The sequence below is a fragment of the Globicephala melas genome, chromosome 6, assembly GCF_963455315.2.
Source record: "Globicephala melas chromosome 6, mGloMel1.2, whole genome shotgun sequence".
NCBI lineage: Eukaryota > Metazoa > Chordata > Mammalia > Artiodactyla > Delphinidae > Globicephala > Globicephala melas.
In genome coordinates, this window is record NC_083319.1 from 56,250,745 (window position 1) to 56,269,729 (window position 18,985).

Here is an 18,985-nt window from a genome sequence, read left to right on the forward strand (position 1 = left end):
AGCCCTACAAACCCCAAATAGGATAAATATTTTTAAAAAAACCTACTCAGCACCAAGATCTTTGCTTCTGAATACAATTATCCACTAAAAGAACCAGTTCTCCCTAGAGACATGCCCAATTCCAGATCTGAGCCCAGGAAAATACTGATAAGTGGGATCATCTTGTGCCAGAAAGTAAGAAGGTGCTCAAACAAACATGTCAGAGACATGTCAAAGAGACAGGCACCAGCTGAAGGGGCTGCCACTGGCCTAAACTGGAACAATTCATGCATCAAAATGATTATAACAGAATATAAAATCCATAAAATAAAACATACATGAAACACTGAAATAAATACACAGAAGAGAGAAGAGAAAGCCTTCCTTCTAGCGAACTCCAACTATTAACTACAGACGGAATGACAGACCCAGAAAACAGCATCTGGCTAACATTATAGTAAAAATGCTTTGGGGCAAGAATCATCAATGACTGCTAAAACTAGGATCAAAGTTTCACAAGAAACAGGATATCTACACAGCTTCAAACTATTTATTACAAAGGTGTAACTTTACAAAGTACAAAAACCTGGCAAATATAATCAAGTGATAGAAGGTTAACACCGTCAGTAATCAGACACACATTACATGCTTCTGATGTGATGCACTGAGAAGAACACAAATGTAAAAGGAAAAAGAAAAATGATGGTGGGGAAGATTATCAAACCATATCATGTTAAAATATTAAAATATTGTTACTATTACAATTAGATATTAATAAAGTTTTATGATTAAAATATTAAAACCACATTGAAAAACAGGTAAAGCTAAACTATAAAGGAAAGAAAGTAATGATCATAAAAATTAGAATAATGGCTAACTTTAGATGAGAGGGAGGGAGTTGTATTTGTGAAGGGGCAGGTGGAAAACTTCTGGGAGGGTGTAGCAAGAGTCTATCCTCGGGCTCCCCTGGTGGCGCAGTGGTTGAGAGTCCGCCTGCCGATGCAGGGGACACGGGTTCGTGCCCCGGTCCGGGAAGATGCCACATGCCGTGGAGCGGCTGGGCCCGTGAGCCATGGCCGCTGAGCCTGCACGTCCGGAGCCTGTGCTCTGCAACGGGAGAGGCCACAACAGGGAGAGGCCCGCATACCGCAAAAAAAAAAAAAAAGTCTATCCTCTTTCACACGTGGGGGTTAGAAGGGTATTCACTTTATAATAATTAAGTTCACACTGATATTTTTTATGTGCGTGTTATATAATGACTGTGATGTATCAAAATACATCTGACATTTGATCCTGGATTGGAACTCAGACTAAAAAACAAAACAAAGGATGTTATCAGAACAATAGAAATCTGAATATGTACTGTTTATTCACTAACAGTTTGTTTTTTTGGGTTTTTTTTTTTTTGCACTACGCGGGCCTCTCGCTGTTGTGGCCTCTCCCATTGCAGAGCACAGGCTCTGGACGCGCAGGCTCAGCGGCCATGGCTCACGGGCCCAGCCGCTGCGCGGCATGTGGGATCTTCCCGGACCAGGGCACGAACCCGTATCCCCTGCATCGGCAGGTGGACTCTCAACCACTGCGCCACCAGGGAAGCCCTAACAGTTTTATATTAATGTCACACTTTTTGAGTGTGATAAATGTACTGTTATTGAAGGAACATATCCTTGCTCTTTATCTACTGAGATGATTATGCTGAGATTATCAATTGAGATGGTTTTTCTCCCTTACTCTGATAATGTGGTGAACTACATGGAGTGACTCAAATATTAAGCCATCTTCATTTACCATTAGTAAAACTGCAGGATGTAAAATCATTCCACAAAATCATTTGCATTTCTATACACTAATAATGAACTATCAGAAAGAGAAATTAAGAAAATAATCCCATATCCAATTGCATCAAAAAGCATAAAATACCAAGGAATAAATTTAACTAAGGAGGTGAAAGAAATGTACACTGAAAACTTTAAGACACTGATGAAAGAAATTGAAGATAACACAAATAAATGGAAGAAACTGTGTGCTCACAGACTGGAAAAATTAATATTGTTAAAATGTCCGTGCCACACAAAGCATCTAGAGATTCAATGCAATCCCTACCAAAATTCCAATGGCATTTTTCACAGAAATAGAACAAACAATCCTAAAATTTGTATGAAACCACAAAAGACCCCAAATAGCCAAAGCGACTTTAAGCAAGAAGAACAAAGCTAGAGACATCACACTTCCTGATTGCAAACTATATTACAAAGCGCTAGTAATGAAAACAGTATAATACTGGCATAAAAAAAGAAACAGATCAATGGAACAGAATAGAGTTCAGAAGTAAACTCACATATATATGGTCAACTAATTTACAACAAAAGAGCCAAGAATACACAATTGGTGAGGGACAGTCTTTTCAAATAAATGATATTGGGAAAACTGAACTGCCACAAGCAAAATAATGGAAAGGGACCACTATCTTACACCATACACAAAAATTAACTCAAAATGAGTTGAAGACTTGAACATATAAGACTGAAATCAGGGACTTCCCTGGCGGTCCAGTGGTCCAGTAGTTAAGACTCCGAGCTTCCAATGCAGTGGTGGCGGGTTCGATCCCTGGTTGGGGAACTAAGATCCCGCAAGCCATGTGGCCAGAATAAATAAATAAATAAACTTTAAAAGACTGAAATCATATAATTCCAAGGAGAAACCATAGGCAGTAAGCTCCTTGACACTGGTCCTGGTGATGATTCTTTGGTTTTGACACCAAAAGCAAAGGCAACAAAAGCAAAAAACAAACAAATGGGACTATTTCAAACTAAAAAGCCTCCGCGCAGCAAAGGAAACCATCAACAAAATAAAAAAGGCAGTGTACTGAATGAGAGAAAATATTTTCAAATCACATTTCTGATAAGGGGTTAATATCTAAAATATAAAGAACTCATACAAATCAAGAGCAAAAAACCCCCCAAACAATCTGATTGAAACATGGACAGACAACCTGAATAGACATTTTTTCCAAAGACGACAAACAGATGGCCAAGAGGTCCCTGAAAGGTGCTCAACATCACTAATCATCAGGGATATGCAAATCAAAACCACAGTGAGATATCATCTCATACCTGTCAGAATGGCTATTACCAAAAAGACAAGAAGTGTAAGTGTTGGTGAGGACGTGGAAAAAAGGCAACCCTTGTGAATTTGGTGGGAAAGTAAATTGGTGCAGCCACTATGAAAAACAGTACTGATGTTCCTCAAAAAATTTAAAAATAGACCTACTGTATGATTCCACTTGTAGGTATTTATCCAAAAAAAATCTAACTCAGAAAGATATCTGCACCCCCATGTTCACTGCAGCATTATTTACAATAGCCAAGACATGGAAGCAACCGTGTCATCAATGGATGAACGGATAAAGAAAATGTTTGTGTGTGTGTGTATACACACACGCACACAATGGAATATTATTCAGCCTATCCTAAGTGAAATAAGCCAGACAGAGATAGAAAAATACCATACAATCTCACTTATATGTGGAATCTTGACCAAAAAAAAAAAAAAAGAGGACTTCATAGATACAGAGAACAGGCTGGTGGTTGCCAGAGATGGGGAGGTTGGGAGATGGGTGAAATGGGTGAAGGTGGTCAAAAAGTACAAACTTCCAGTTATAAAATAAATAAGTCATGAGGATGTAGTGTATGTACAGCATGGTGATTAAGTTAATAATACTGTCTTGTATACTTGAAAGTTGCTAAGAGAACAGGTCTTAAAAGTTCTCAGCATAAGAAAAAAAATTTGCAACTTTATGGTGATGAGTGTTAACTAGACTTACTGATGATCATTTTGTAATATATACACATTGAGTCACTATGTTGTACACCTGAAACTTAAAAAATCTTGTATTCCTGAAATAAGCTCAACTTGGTTGGAAAGCATTATCTTTTTTGTATGTATATATATGTACACATATACACATACACATAACTACACATATATTGCTGGATTCAGGACCAGTGTTAATAATATTTTATTTAGGATTTTTGCATCCAAGTATGGCATACATCTACCAAAAGTTATCTACCAAAGTTGAAATTACACACACCTTATGACTCAGTAGTTCCACTCAGAAACGTGCATACACAAACATGTGTGCTAAAGACACTCATAAGAATGTTCCTAAAACCAATCATAAGAGCCAAAGCCTAGAAGCAACCTAACATCACTAGTAGAATGGATATCCTTGTCAATGGAATATTATTCAGCAATGAAAAAGAATGAACTAAACACAACATAGAGGAATCTTACAGACATAATACTGAGTAAAAAAAAAGGCCATACACAAAAGAAAACATAGCGTGTGAGTCAATTTACAGAAAGTTCAAACACAAGCAAGATTAAATCTATCAAGGCATAAGTTAGAATGGGGTAATCTTGGGGAAAGAAGACTGAGAAGGGACACAGAGGAGGCTTCAGGCTTCTGGAGTACTCACAATACTCTCAATCTTGAGCTGGGTTCTAGTTACATGACTTAGTCTGTAAAAATTCATTAAGCTGAGCACTCTCAGAGCTGTGTACTTTTCTTAGTTTATAATAAAAGATGAAATAAAGACACCTAAGGATATCATCAAGTTTAAGTTCACTTTATGCATTGTACCATAAAAAATATTTGAGAAAAATGTAAGCTCCATCAGTAGGAAAGGGTTTTGAATAGCCACGACCTGGCCTTTGACCCCTTTCAGATCACACTGCTGCACAGTAGTGCTCCATCCCTACTCCATCCTCTCACTGATTGTCCACTGAGGCCTACAGGTCACAGACAGGTCAAGTGTTGGTGAAAAAGGGAAGACTGGGGAGACTGGGATGGGGAAGGCAGATGAACTACTAAGTAAGATACTCTCTGTGATATAAACAGGGCAAAGGCAGCTCTTAAACAAGAAATTACAGACTTGAGGATTCTACGCACTGGTTATTAATCCTATATTATCCCAGTTTTACTGATGAGGAGCTGAAGCATGGAGCTCCAAGGTTGCAATGCTACAGCTGAGATTGGAACTTGGGTCAGCAGAACACAGAGGCTGTGCTCTTAATCACCACCTATCCTGCCTCCCCCAGAAAGCTCTTATCTTAATTATCTCACAGAGGAAGGTGGGAGGCACACACAGAAACATTTTCACCTTACAGTCTTTCTCCTGCCATCATCTAAATCCCATGATGCTTCCAGTTTCCTGTGTACCCATTTCTTCTTCAAGAATGCATCCCATCTTTCTTAAAGCAAAGGGCATGAGCATGTGTGATATTGAGGGGAGGCAGATCGCAATGTCAACAATGAAAAGTCAAAGTTCCCTGGAAGTCCAGAACCAACTCACACACAGCATCATTCCCTCTGCTCTGCTTTCTTCTAACTTTAGTTGGGAGCATCAATGCCCAGAATAAACAAAAAAAGGAGGAACTAAAAAAGGAGACTGAGAGCAGAGAATATTATTATGGAAGCCAAGTAAGATGTTTATTAACTCAACACTAATATAACCAGTCCCTTATGCATGGACGTGGAAGGTGTTTTCAGTTTTTCATTCTTATTAAAAAAAAGCTGAGAAGATTATGCAGTACTTAGACCTATGCGTCTATGTGCAACTATTTCTACAGGATAAATTCCTGCAAGTGGACCTGCTGGACAGAAGGGTCTGTACATTTTTTAAAGTGATACATATGGCCAAACTGCCCCAAAACTGCACCAATCTATACTTCCACCAATAGTGTTTGAAAATGCCTGTTCCTCTGTATTCATCAGAACTGGGCATTATCATTCTACTTACTTTTTGAAAATCTAGTATTAAAAAAATTCTTACTGTTATCTGAATTTACATTTCTTCTAAAATAAAACTTATTTGGTTTAGCAGTTTCTTAAGAAGTTAAAACATAAATTTACCATATGACCCAGGAATTCCATTCTTAGGAATCCACCCAAAAGAAATTAAACTATATGTCCACACAAAGACTTACACACAAATGCTCATAGTGGCATTATTCATAATAGCCTAAAAGTGGAAACAATCCAGATGTCCATCAGCTGATGAATGGATCAATGAAATGCAGGATATCCATACAATGTAATATAATCTAGCCATAAAAAAGAATGAAGTACTTGGGAATCCCTGGCAGTTCAGTGATCAGGACTCTGCGCTTCCACTGCCAAGGGCTCGGGTTCAGTTCCTGGAGGGAACTAAGATCCCGCAAGCCGCGTGGTGGGAAAAAAAAAAAGAAAAAGAATGAAGTATCGATACATGCTACAACATGGATGAACCTCAAAAAATACTCTAAGGGGCTTCCCTAGTGGCGCAGTGGTTGAGAATCTGCCTGCCAATGCAGGGGACACAGGTTCGAGCCCAGGTCCGGGAAGATCCCACATGCCACGGAGCAACTAAGCCCGTGTGCCACAGCTACTGAGCCTGCGCTCTAGAGCCCGTGAGCCACAACTACTGAGCCCGTGTGCCACAACTACTGAAACCCGCGTGCCTAGAACCCGCGCTCCGCAACAAGAGAAGCCACCGCGATGAGAAGCCCGTGCACCACAATGAAGAGTAGCCCCCAGTCACGGCACCTAGAGAAAGCCCATGCGCAGCAACGAAGACCCAATGCAGCCGAAAATAAATAAATAAAACAAATTTTTAAAAAAATTAGGTAGTAATGATTATTCTAGTCACTAAAAACTCCCCAAACGAATGTCTCTCTGAAGTGACAATGGAGCACTAGAGAGGACAAACTGTTTTAACGGAAACGTTCCCAGGGCAGGACAAGCGCTACTGTGTAGGATAAAAGCGCCTGTTGCAGAAGCTGAGGACAGGGTGGTCTGGCAGAGCTCCCCAGGACTCCAGACCCAGGAGGCCTCATCCTCCCTCTTCAGACATGGAAGCAACACTAACTAGCTTTCTGAAAGCAATCCCCACAAGAAAGCTAGTTTTTTGTAGGAAGGGCATCTGGAAGTGAGAGAAATACTGGGAAAGGTATTAGACTGTCAGAAAGTGCCCAGAAAGCTTTCAGGTATACAGTTTAGCCACAAGAATAAGCTACCAAAACCTAGAGGGAAAACAGCATACAAAGACTCAAAGAAAGGGGAGAAACATTCTTTACAAATATTTGTAGGATGCCCCTCTAGAAAAAACTTAATTTTGAAATACGAGGATTTTAGAATGAGTAAAACATTTAAATTGTATATATATTGCTAAGTAGTAACAAGTCTGTTTTTATTATTAAAGTAATCATATGAAATGCAAAAAATTTAAACAATACAGAAAACTATAAAGAGTATCAGTAAAGCTGTAATGGCAATTCTGATTGTAAGTTTATGAAGCAGTGGAGAGTTCAAATTGGCTTTTCACATTTTGCCCCATCCTCCACTCTAGTCACACCCACCACAGCTCTGACAGCAATGCCCACCATCCAGTAGTGACTGTTATTAACAGTTTGTTTATATCCTTCCAAATAATGCAATTATATCTAAAATGTAAACTGTAGAATTTTTATGTCTAACTGTCCGCATTTAGTAAAAAGAGCAGGGACTGTAAATTAGACCTAGCATAAATGAGTACTCAATAAATGTAAATAAATAAATGAAATGACTTGGGTCTAGCCCTTGCTAACCCTAGGTAAGTATTTTTTTTTAAACGCAATTTTTAAAGGTTACTTTCCATTTAAAGTTATTACAAAATATTGGCTATATTCCCCATGTTGCACAACACATCCTTGAGCCTGTCTTACACCCAATAGTTTGTACCTCCTACTCCCCTACCCCTATAGTGCCCCTCCCCTCCTCCCTGGTAACCACTAGTTTGTGCTCTATATCTGTGAGTCTGCCTCTTTTTTGTTATATTTACTAGTCTGTTGTATTTTTTAGATTCCACATATAAGTGATATACAGTATTTGTCTTTCTCTGACTGATTTCACTTAGCATAATGCCCTCCAAGTCCATTCACATTGCTGCAAATGGCAAAATTTCATTCTTTTTCATGGCTGAGGAGTGTTCCATTGTGTACACACACACACTATCCATTCACCTGTCGATGGACACTTAGGTTGCTTCCATATCTTGGCAATTGTAAATAATGCTGCTAGGAACATTGCAGTGCATGTAATTATTCAAATTAATGTCTCTGTCTGTTTTTGTTTTTGAATGTATACCCAGGAGTTAGGTAAATGTGTTTTAACCTCTCTGGATTATATGTACGAAAGATATATTAATATATACACACAGAATATGTCTGCATTAATAAATATGCACAGAAAAATTCAGGAAAGGCACACACTAAACCTTAGACTGGTTCTTCTTTGGGTCCTAGAAGTACAGGGGCAGGGTCCAGTGATAACAAATTAAAAAGTATGGATGTGAAGGTACTTAAATTATAGTACGCTTCCAGTAGGGAAAATATACAAAGACACACTCCTGCCCATGTGCAGCCCTAGTATTTTCACCAGAGAAAAGAAAGACACAGTGTCCTCTTTGCTTACAGAATGTTCTCTTGCTGCTTTTTGATCTGGTGGTTGTTATATCAAGTGTTCCTCTTACCCTGACGGACATCCAAGAATTAGAGGAAAATGGATAATAGTGTTGCATCCACCGACCCCTATAGATATTAGGTACCAGCTTCTTCTCATTATTCAGATGAAGAGTAAACAGAAAGGTTTGAGGTGAAAAGAAGGGAGAACCTTGCTTCTGACCTCATAACCTTGAGATGCTCATAGGTTTGGCTGAAGTTAAAATACACATTCATTTTGAGTGGTAAAAGTCTAAAGTAAGTTGGATGGAGAATATTAAAATGTGGGACTGTTTAGGTTATGAAGACATACTTAGCATATCTCTATAACTTAAGCAATATCATGTCTGTGAAGGGTGCTAAAAAATAAAAAACAAGTTCCCATATCACCTTCCTCACTTCCCCTAGCCCACCTAATACCTCAAAATACTCCTCATTATTAAGCTTCTAGCAAATGCTACATCTCTGGCTAAAATACATTACCCAAATTTCTAATAGAGCAGGAAAATGGCATGAAACGACCAACATCAGATTTTAGTATGCCCTAACCAAACAAATCTGAGCTTTGAACTCTGATTCATATTACTGGATTTTTATGACATTAACATTAATATTATTTTGTTAAAAACTTCAAAAAGACAAGCTAAAACTGTCTCATGATTTTAAAAGAATGTTCATTTCATTAGATTATTTACATTCAAAAAACTTCCATTTTATAAAAAACAAAAATAGCATTAAAATATACAACGTACAGCCTCACACACCTGTTTGGAATACAAGTTCTTTCCCTCCTACACCCGCGGCCTCCAGGTTAATAAATGCACGAATCAAGCTGGCCCACGGGTGCTGGGTAATAAAACCATGACTGGCCTGAATGAGAAGGAAAGAAAACAGATATCAGTTAAACAATCTTATACTATTAAAGTCTTTATTTTGCTTTTTTTAAGGACGTCTATGTTGATGAGGGGAAGAATAAAAAAAAAAAATCATATTTTTCAAAGGCAGGATCTAAAGACATCTATCTGTGTGTCTCTCTCTGCCTAATGGCCATGTGCAGTTTGCTCAGCAGAAAGTCACTCTTCACAGAAGGCAGCCTGATTTCCATGAGTGGAGCCAAACAACATCTTTAGTAAGTGTGAGCCTGTGCAAAACAATAGAAGGGAAGGCGCTATCCCTGTGGTTGGGCATTCATGCCGTGTGCCTGCCTCAAAACATCTCTGAAACTCTAGAAAACCTGAGGTGAAAAATTATGCCATCACAGAGCCCTTTTATGAAAAAAACACTGACAAGATGATCTAAGTTGAGTTTTCAAATATTAAACATGTATACATAAGTGGCTGTAGATTTTTTTAAAGTACAGCCCAGTACAGTATCTCTTTTGCATGTCATTTTATGATACTACTCGAATGAATAATCAAAATGCATAAATGTTAGCTATTGTTATTATTATTATTCTCATTACCATTATTACTCAAGCCTAGTCTTTAAAACAGTAAAATCTCACTTGCAAGACATTTTCCTCAGCACCATTAAAGAGAAATATGACAGCATGATGTAAGGCTTCTGAAGATGTTGACAAGACACGAAGGACTTCCAGCATCACTGAACAGCTAACTGCATCATCACTGGCACCTTTAAATCAGAAAAACAGATTTGCTTCTCAGATTTTAAAACCTTTACAGTATGAACCATTATGGCAAGAAACAGAGTTTTCTCATCAAGGAAGCATCACAATAGCTGCAAGTAGCATAGCTCTGTCATCATCTGGTGATAACTACACCCACCAGCAGTAAACTCCAAGAGAACGGGAATCTTTGGTTTGCTTGCTGATTTACTCTCAGTATCTGGAACTGTGCCTGGCCCCGCAATAGTTGCTCAATTAATACCTGTTGAATAATCAACCAGAAGGAACCTAAGGCAATATTGAAAACTGGCATTCTCATCGCCCAAAGCAATTTTTAAAATTCTTCATCCTTATTCCACGTCCTCTGTAGTATCCTCACTTCTGGTGTTCACGGTTTCCTATGTCATCTCCAACTGTCACCCACTCCCTTCCTGCTAGTTTTCCTGCTAAAAATCATAAGAGGGGTCAGTATGGATAGTGTAGCATTTTTTAAAGTTTCTCCAAGGGGATCATGTGATGAAAAAGTACAAAGAGGACACCCAATCTAATAAGATACAGGAAAGGAGACTAATGACCTGAGTAGTAATCTTTGGTCCCAGCACTGATAAAGCAGAGAACCTCATCAAATCACTTAACCTCTTAATTCAGAAACTTTATATATTAATTAAAGGTGATTATAAAGATGATTTTAGGGCCAAGACTTTTCTTTAAAGTACCATAAGAAGTCATTAAGGAACTGACTGGATATTTGATGATATTAAGGAATTATTGTTAAGTTTTTCATGGTGTTATGAGCATGTCAAAAAAAAAAAAAAAAGAGTCCTTATCTTTCAACAATACAGCCCAAAATACTTACAGAGGAACTGATATAGCTGAGATCTGCTTTAAAATAGTCAAGGTCGGGGTGGGGGGTAGGGCAGTAGAGAAGAAGCAAGATTGAACTGTTGAAGCTGGGTGACTGGTACACTCAGGTTCATTAAACAATTCTCTTTCTGTATATATTTGAAATTTTCCATAATAAAAAGTTCAAAGAATAATCAAAGTAAATAGGCACAGTAACAACCCAGGCAACAGCATTTCTGGGTTTACACGTGGGAGGCAGGGTGCTACAGAGAATAGTGTGGGTTTTAGAGTAAGAAAAGACTTGGATGTAAATTCTAGCTCTGCCCCTTTACTATTTCCTGGTCTAGAGAGCAGATTAATAACATCTATATTTCACAGTTGTGTTGTGAGGATTACAAGGTAATGCACAGTGCCTAGCCTGTGGTAGGCATTCAGTGTTAGCTTTTCCTTCTCTTTGCAAACTTAAGGAAGGCTCTGCAGCCAGCTAAAATGCTTGTTTTGGTGCTGTTAAATTCCAGACCCCATTCCTACTTGAGAGGAAACTACTTATTAGCTATACTTGTCTCAGTAGTGATTACTGGATTGTATTTTAATCGAAGTGAAACAAAGTAATAATTACCTAAGTACTATCAAGGAGGAAGTATAATGTAGCTATCAGTAAAAAGTGCCACCTTTCAAAAACCAAAGGAAACAAATGATTTTTAACTTTGAGACTGTGACTTACTTTAAAATAAAAAGCAGTAAAATTTTTCTTTATTCAAAGGAAGAGAAATGGAAATTTAAAGATATATATCTCTATAGAGTTGATTAAAAGTTAAACTGTCCTTTTATCTTCCTTTATTTTAATGGTTCTGGTGTCTGAGAATAAACCTAGAGAAGGGTTAGACATCTTTAAGAAAGTGAAGGAAAGTTAGAGGACAGTATCTATAAGGGCTGGATGCTTAACCAACATCCCTTTCCATTTAGAATTAACCCTGAAACTGAAGCCAGCCCCAGAGTAACAACCTGGAACCATGCAGCAAACCCAAGAAGATATTTAAGGCCTTCTTCTGTGGGTAACATTACTCCTAATTGGTATCAGTTCCTAAGTTCCAGATACCTTGCTGAGAAGTACCCTTAAAAAATAACCATGTTTCAGTTTGTTCATCCACTAAAATAATTTAGGTGACAATCTATTTTATGAACGTTTTTAAAACTATTTTTAACAATTTATTAATGACAGAAGTTTCCCTGAGATTGTTGGCATAGGTATCCTTACAAAATTTTAGTTAAAAATGGGTTCCAGGGGCTTCCCTGGTGGCGCAGTGGTTGAGAGTCCACCTGCCGATGCAGGGGACATGGGTTCGTGCCCCGGTCCAGGAAGATCCCACATGCCGCGGAGAGGCTGGGCCCATGAGCCATGGCCGCTGAGCCTGCACATCCAGAGCCTGTGCTCCGCAACAGGAGAGGTCACAACAGTGAGAGGCCCGCGTACCAGGGGGAAAAAAAAAAAAAAAAAAAAAATGGGTTCCAGTAACCCACAAAATGCCATCCTTTCATTACTGGACTTCATATATATGATTTCTAACATTTGGTACTGTTTGTTTCTGATACTTGTATAGATGTCTTTCTTATATAATGCTCTTAAATAACCATGATGTTAATTTGTCCCTTCCTAGATTTTAAGCATCAAAATAGTGGGCACAGGGTGATGCTTATTTTATTACCGCTTTGAAATGGACATACAAGACCACTAATTTCCCCAGCACACACAAAGGTATTTCTGACTTTATAAAACAGATGAGTGTATACTAATTTTTGAAAAAGCATGTTACATTCTAAATGCAATTGGCAAGATTCCTAATTAAAGATATCCTAGTATGAATAATTTTATCAAGCACGCAAATTTTAATTTATAGTTTGTATAACTCTAGATGTTCATATTGGGGCTGGTTTAAGTTTAAGCAATCCGCAAGTACTTAATATTAAATAACTACTAATTGCAAAAAAAGGATTTTTCATGCCAGTTGCTATTCTACTATTTTACTCGTATTTAATCCGCATTTAATCCTCTAAGCAATGCCATTAGGAAAGTACTGTTATATCGCCATTTTTCAGATTAGAAACTGAGGAAAGAAGTTAAGTAGTTTGCCAAAGGGAACATTAACTACATCCTAATACTCTCCTTCCTTTCAAATATAGCTAAAAAAACTGACTAGCCAGGAAACCCAGGTCCTGGCCCTGTCTCAGATCAGTGGTGATCAGCTAAGAGTACTCCTGTGTCAAATGAGGGGATTGAACTAGATGCCATCTCATTGCAAATTGCTATTATTTTCTATTCTTCCCTATTTACAATTTCTAGCTACTGAAAACCTTTTTCTGAGGAATCTTACTCTAAAAAATTGAAGTTCAATTTAGGAGATACTGAATTCAACAAATATTTACTGGTCAGGCACTGTCCTAAACATCAAGTACTCTATTCTGCCGAAGTATTTTCAGGGCAAGATTTATGGATTAATGAGGTACTCTACCAGTATGGCATCCCCAATGGACCAACATTCTCACATTATAGGTCGACAGAAACTGCTAGGAGAGTGAGCCTCCAAACCATGTGTCCCTTGAAGGCCAGTACAGTTCCTTCATCCCACAACCCCAAAGCCTAGCACGACACCTAGCTGAGCAAACACTTGAAGTGGCAGGACCTAACTCCATGACTGAAGAACACACACTGGTAACACTGATAAGGCTATTTCAGTCTGCCAGAAATACTCGATGCCCTGTCGCTGGGCTGCTGGCACTAATGTTTAAAAATTAAGTAAACAAAGCACTTGAGAGAATACTAAAAGGTAGACCTTAAACTAAATGATAATTATTCTAATCATCCTATCTTCCATCGCAATGAAAAGAAGATTTGTCTAAGAAAATAGTGCCCACAGTTGCTCAAGCAGCTTGGAGTTAACAAGCTTCCTTGTTGTGAGGATTTCAAAATGACTAAAAAACAGGCACAAACCTGGTGAGTTTGCCACTGAGTCAAAATGACAGTTGGCCAGGACAGCATGCTGGGCTCCATCTCTGGGTTCCAGCTTTACCACAACGTTGGTGATGTTGTCATAGTAGCTTGTAAACCCTCCCAAAAAGTCAATGCTAAAGGAGCCTGTGGGCCGTTGTACATCTACTGAAATTCTGTGAAGGCTGTTGCTCTGAACTTCAATCAGTTTAATCTGTTCCAAAAGGTAACGCACTGTCAGAATTTCATTTTCTGGACTTCCTGTAGTCCTGGGGCCAATGGATGTTATGTGTTCAAGATAATCCCTGGAAGCAACCAGAAGAATCATGATGACAAGGCGTCCTAGACTTAAGACTAACACTTCGCACAGAGCAACTCTTCCTCCACACTTCCCCTTTCCAAAGAACAAGTTCTCTGACTTCTCACATAAAAGAGGCTGCCTTTAGTATTTCAGGTAACATGTGAAAATCACTTGCAAAGTTCCATCATTTTATTTGGCCTTCCATGAGTTCATCCCTTCAGTTTTCTACACTCACTCCACTCCCAACTTCTCCCAACCCCCATATCGAATCAATACAAAGACAAGGGATTTTATTCAAAACGTATAACTGCTGATGGCTAGACAGAACAGAATACAATTTCATTGTGTCACACTCTGGAGGGTTACTGATGCTCCGTTACTGATTCTAAGTAGCAGAAACCAAGAGCAAAAACAATTAAGTCAAGAGGTTAAATAAGCAAAGAAAAACTTTTGAAGAATGGACTCAGCCCTCCCATTGTGCACACAAGGCCAAGTAACTTCAATTCAGGCCAAAACCAACTCTACCCCTAAAACAAACAAAAAAATTTTTTGTCTTTTCACTGCATTCCAAGTGAGGAAAACAGGGGGTGGGGAGGCGTGTTTCAGAAAGCCTTTAAGAAAATAAGCTTCCAGCACTTTGTACTTAAAAGTTTTCTAAAACACCAAGGCTGTTGAAAAGTCTGCTAGCTTATGATTTTATGAGCTTTGACACATTTAGGTCACAATACCTTTGACTTAATTCACATTTCCTAGTATACGTAAAGGTCTCTTGTGTTTTTTTTTTTTTAAAGAAAAAGCCAAACCTCACACACCAAGGACCCAAGGACAAACTCCAGGAAACTGAGAAGTTCTGAAATAGTAAAATTTTGAATGTGCCGTCTTCCAGGGAGAGCCTCCATAGCTCTCAGGTTTGAGACCTGTGACCCTCAAAGATTTAGACCACTGCATTAGCCCCTTCGGACCCTTCCCAGAAAACCGAACTGGGTCCACAAACCTCACAGCCTTCCATCTCACTTGCAAAGTAGGAGAGCTAGTAAAAAGCGTAAGTTGCTCCGAAAGATGGGCGATTACTAATAACCAAACCATCTGCAGGTGAGGCAAAAAAGGGATGGAAAAGCCGGCGCAATCACCCTGGCCACCCGCACGTGTACCACGAGCTTAATAGGGGGCCGCGCGACCCCAGCGTCCCGCAAATTGGGGCTCCAGAAGGGGGACGCGCCAGGCAACCCCACCCCACGTGCAGCCGGGCGGGGGCGGCGAGCCCAGGAGGCCCCGCGGGGTCAGGTGCACACAGGTGCGGCATCCCGCACCGAAAAGGGACGCCCGGGCCCGGCGGAGGCGGCGGTACCTGGCTTGGCGTGCGTCGAACTCTCCGCGGTGCCCAACAGCGGCCCGACGCACCACGAGCTGCTGCAGCGAGAGCTGCACGAGCGCCCGCAGCGCGAGCAGGTAAAGCGCCAGCCCCAGCGCGGCGCGCGCCTCAGACAGTCCGGTCCCCGCGCCCCGGCTCGCGCCGCCGCTCCCCTCCCCGCTCCGCTTCCGCGTCCTCGCGCCGCCGCCGCCGCACGCGTCCGCCGGGGGCTCCTGCGCCAGGGCCTCCCTCTCCAGTTGCGGCGCGGCCGCCGGGCCGTCCCGGCGCTCCCCTCCGATGCGGTACCGCCTCACAGCTCCCGACTCCGAACCCCACTCCATGGCCACGAGCGTCAGCCGCCAGTCCAACCACCCCGGCCCGCGATAGTCCCGGGAGCCGCCGCGGCGGCCGCAGCGCCTCCTAGTGAGCGGACGGAAACTGCAGAGGGCCAAACTTCTTCTGATTGGCCGGTCCCGCCGCGCCGTGACCCAGGTTCTTCGGGCAGATTGCTGGCGGGCTCCGCGGCAGGGCCAACACCCGGCTGGGCGTGATAGACGTACCTTCTTATTTCAGGGCTTCCCTGCCTGGTGTGGGGACAGAGATTAATAAATGGAAAGATAAGCATAAACCTAGAAACGTGAGAAAAGAGAGATTGTTTTTAAAAGAATGCACGAGGGGGCTTCCCTGAGGGGGCTTCCCTGAGGCGGCTTCCCTGGTGGCGCGGTGGTTGAGAATCTGCCTGCCAATTCAGGGGACACAGGTTCGAGCCCTGGTCCGGGAAGATCCCACATGCTGCAGAGCAACGAGTAGCCCCCGGCTCGCTGCAACTATAGAAAGCCAACGCGCAGCAATGAAGACCCAAAGCAGCCAAAAATAAATGAATAAATAAATAAATTTAAAAAAAAGAATGCACGAGGTTCATCATTTACACATCATGAAGAAGGCAATGGCCCAGCTTTCGCAAGGAGCATTAGAATACGCTCTGGAAAAAGTAGGCGCCTGGCTCTTCATATTAGCAACACGACTGCGCAGAGGAGGCCTAGCCTCATGCTTCCACGTACAGTGATCTAATCACAGGTCTTCATAACCATGTGAGGTAACCATTGTCTCCATTTAACAGACTAAGAAAAATAATAGTTGTTATTTCTTGAATACCCTCCATAAGCCAAACACTGTGCTAAGTGCTTTAATACACTCATTTGATTCTCATAAGAATCCTGAAGAGAAAGTATTTTTATGTCCTCTTAATAGCTGAAGAACTTACAGGTAACAGGTGAAGAACTTAAATCTAATTCAGTGGGCTCCCAAAAGAGCATATTGAATATGGCACTCTGGAAAGGAAGATTCAGAAAAGACATTCCTCCCTCCATGTCGCCCTGGGTGGGAAGAAGCAGAGCCTTGGTTTTAGTGTAGACCCTAGTGAGCATCTAGTCTTCTTCCTGCTGATGCAATGAGCCTCTCTGCCTCAAATCTCTGTGTCTCCAGCATGGAATTGCTGCGGTACCCTGTCTATTAACCTAGAGACCAACTGGGAATGTGCACTACCTGACCGGTCTGCCCCTGCCTACTGCTCAGGCCCACCTGAGACCAGGGCACTCCTTATTTCCAACTCTCTAGTCACAGTGACCTCTTTCAAAGTCCTTCCTGCTCACCATCCTTCCTTCTACAGCAGGATCTTTTTTTTTTTTTTTTGCGGTACGTGGGCCTCTCACCGCCGCGGCCCCTCCCGTTTTGGAGCACAGGCTCCGGACGCGCAGGCCCAGCGGCCACGGCTCACGGGCCCAGCCGCTCCGCGGCACGCGGGATCCTCCCGGACCGGGGCACGAACCCGCGCCCCCCGCATCGGCAGGCGGACTCCCAACCACTGCGCCACCAGGGAAGCCCTACAGCAGGATCTTATACACTGAGTTGTCTGGAATGTTCTTCCCTCCCCTCATTGCCTAGTTTTAACTCCTGTTTATCATTCAAGTCTCAGCTTAAGTGGAACTTCCTCAAGAATCTCCTAATCTGATGAAGTCAGTTTCCCCTAATTGTAGGATCTCATAGCACCTTGTATGTGTGTAATTATTTAACATCTTCCTCATTAGACTGTAAGCTCCATGAAGGCAGGAATCATGTCTGGTTTTGCTCACCATTTTATTTCCTTCTCTTACCACAACATGTAGTATGTAATCAATAAATATTTCTTGATTGTGTGAGTGAATGAAATCATAACAGTTTTATGGCAGCAGCATAATTTTAGCTCAGTAAGATCCTTTTTAGTCGTTAAGATCCATGAGACCAACGACAATGTCTATCTTATTTATTCATTACTATGTCCTCAGTGCTTAGTTCTGTGCTTAGCCCGTGGTCACCACTCAATACATATTTATTAAATGAGCAAATGAATATATATTGTCTTTTTATAAGAACCAGCTGTCTTACTGTCTTGTCTCTTTCCAAAAATTCAGCACCTCCACCATCTTTGGAAGGTAAAACCTCAGAAATGACTCTGTCCACTGCAGCATAACAAGTTGTGGAGGTCTCTAGTTCCTAGGGGTAGGGCACAAATGTCTCATGGTCTTTTACACTTTACTTATTTTATGCTGTGACTTGCTAGGCTGGGTGGGTGTCAGAAAACCTAGGGATGAGTTACACTTCTCAGGAGCTGTGTTACTGGTTAAGTCATCTGGGCTCTCTTTTTCTGAATAGATAATGTATGTTAAGCATCTCTGACAATATTCCATGGGAGGCAGTGTACCATAGTAGAAAAAAGACTGGAAAAAAGAAAAAGAAAAAAAGCCTGATCGTTGGAGTCAAAAAGATCTGAGTTCCTGAATCATGTACCTTTAATACACATGGCATTATGCAAGGTAAAGTTTCAGTGTAAATGTCCTTATCTGTGATAATGGAGATAACGGCTGCCTTAAAGAACTTCAGTGAGGATTAATCAGCTAATCCATGTGAAAGATCCTCATACATAAATCTCATTAAATACTATTTTCCAGAATTTTCCTTCTTATACAATCCTTGGCAGAATGGGTTAAAAGCCAGTTTCCTATCATGATACAATCATAGAGTCCTAGGTGGTGAAAGTTGAGCTATTATAGTTGGGGTCTTGGAAGGCAGTCTTTCTCTAGACTTATATAACCTATGCTATTCACATTTGAGTATTTTTAAGCTACCAGTTGTTGGCTGTCTACTCTGTGTCAGATGCTGATCAAGGTGGGTAAACATCTAGATGAACAAATCAGTGTTTCTGCCTTCACAGAGCTTACATTCTAGTGGGGAGACAATAAATGAAAGTGCGTGCGTGCGTGTGTGTGTGTGTTTCTGTGTGAATAAAATGTCAGATAAACTGTTATGGAGAAAAATAAAGCAGGGAATTGAGAGTGACCGAGG

General features: G+C 40.9%; 1 protein-coding gene across 2 annotated transcripts in view; it reads right to left on the reverse strand.

The window, feature by feature from the left end:
• Window positions 1-16,014, reverse strand: part of ERMP1 (endoplasmic reticulum metallopeptidase 1) — a 52,773-nt gene extending 36,759 nt beyond the window's left edge. Inside the window, exons 1-4 of one of the 2 annotated variants that reach the window (XM_030877136.2) lie at window positions 15,602-16,013; window positions 13,956-14,257; window positions 10,004-10,131; window positions 9,264-9,369 (exon numbers count right to left, since the gene is read on the reverse strand). In XM_030877136.2, the coding sequence (XP_030732996.1) occupies window positions 9,264-9,369; window positions 10,004-10,131; window positions 13,956-14,257; window positions 15,602-15,945 (880 nt within the window). In that variant the 5' untranslated portion in view covers window positions 15,946-16,013. Of the gene's footprint in view, window positions 1-9,263; window positions 9,370-10,003; window positions 10,132-13,955; window positions 14,258-15,601 lie in introns of both variants that reach the window. The other variant, XM_060300911.1, reaches the window with a different exon arrangement.
• Between the last annotated feature and the right edge of the window lie 2,971 nt (window positions 16,015-18,985).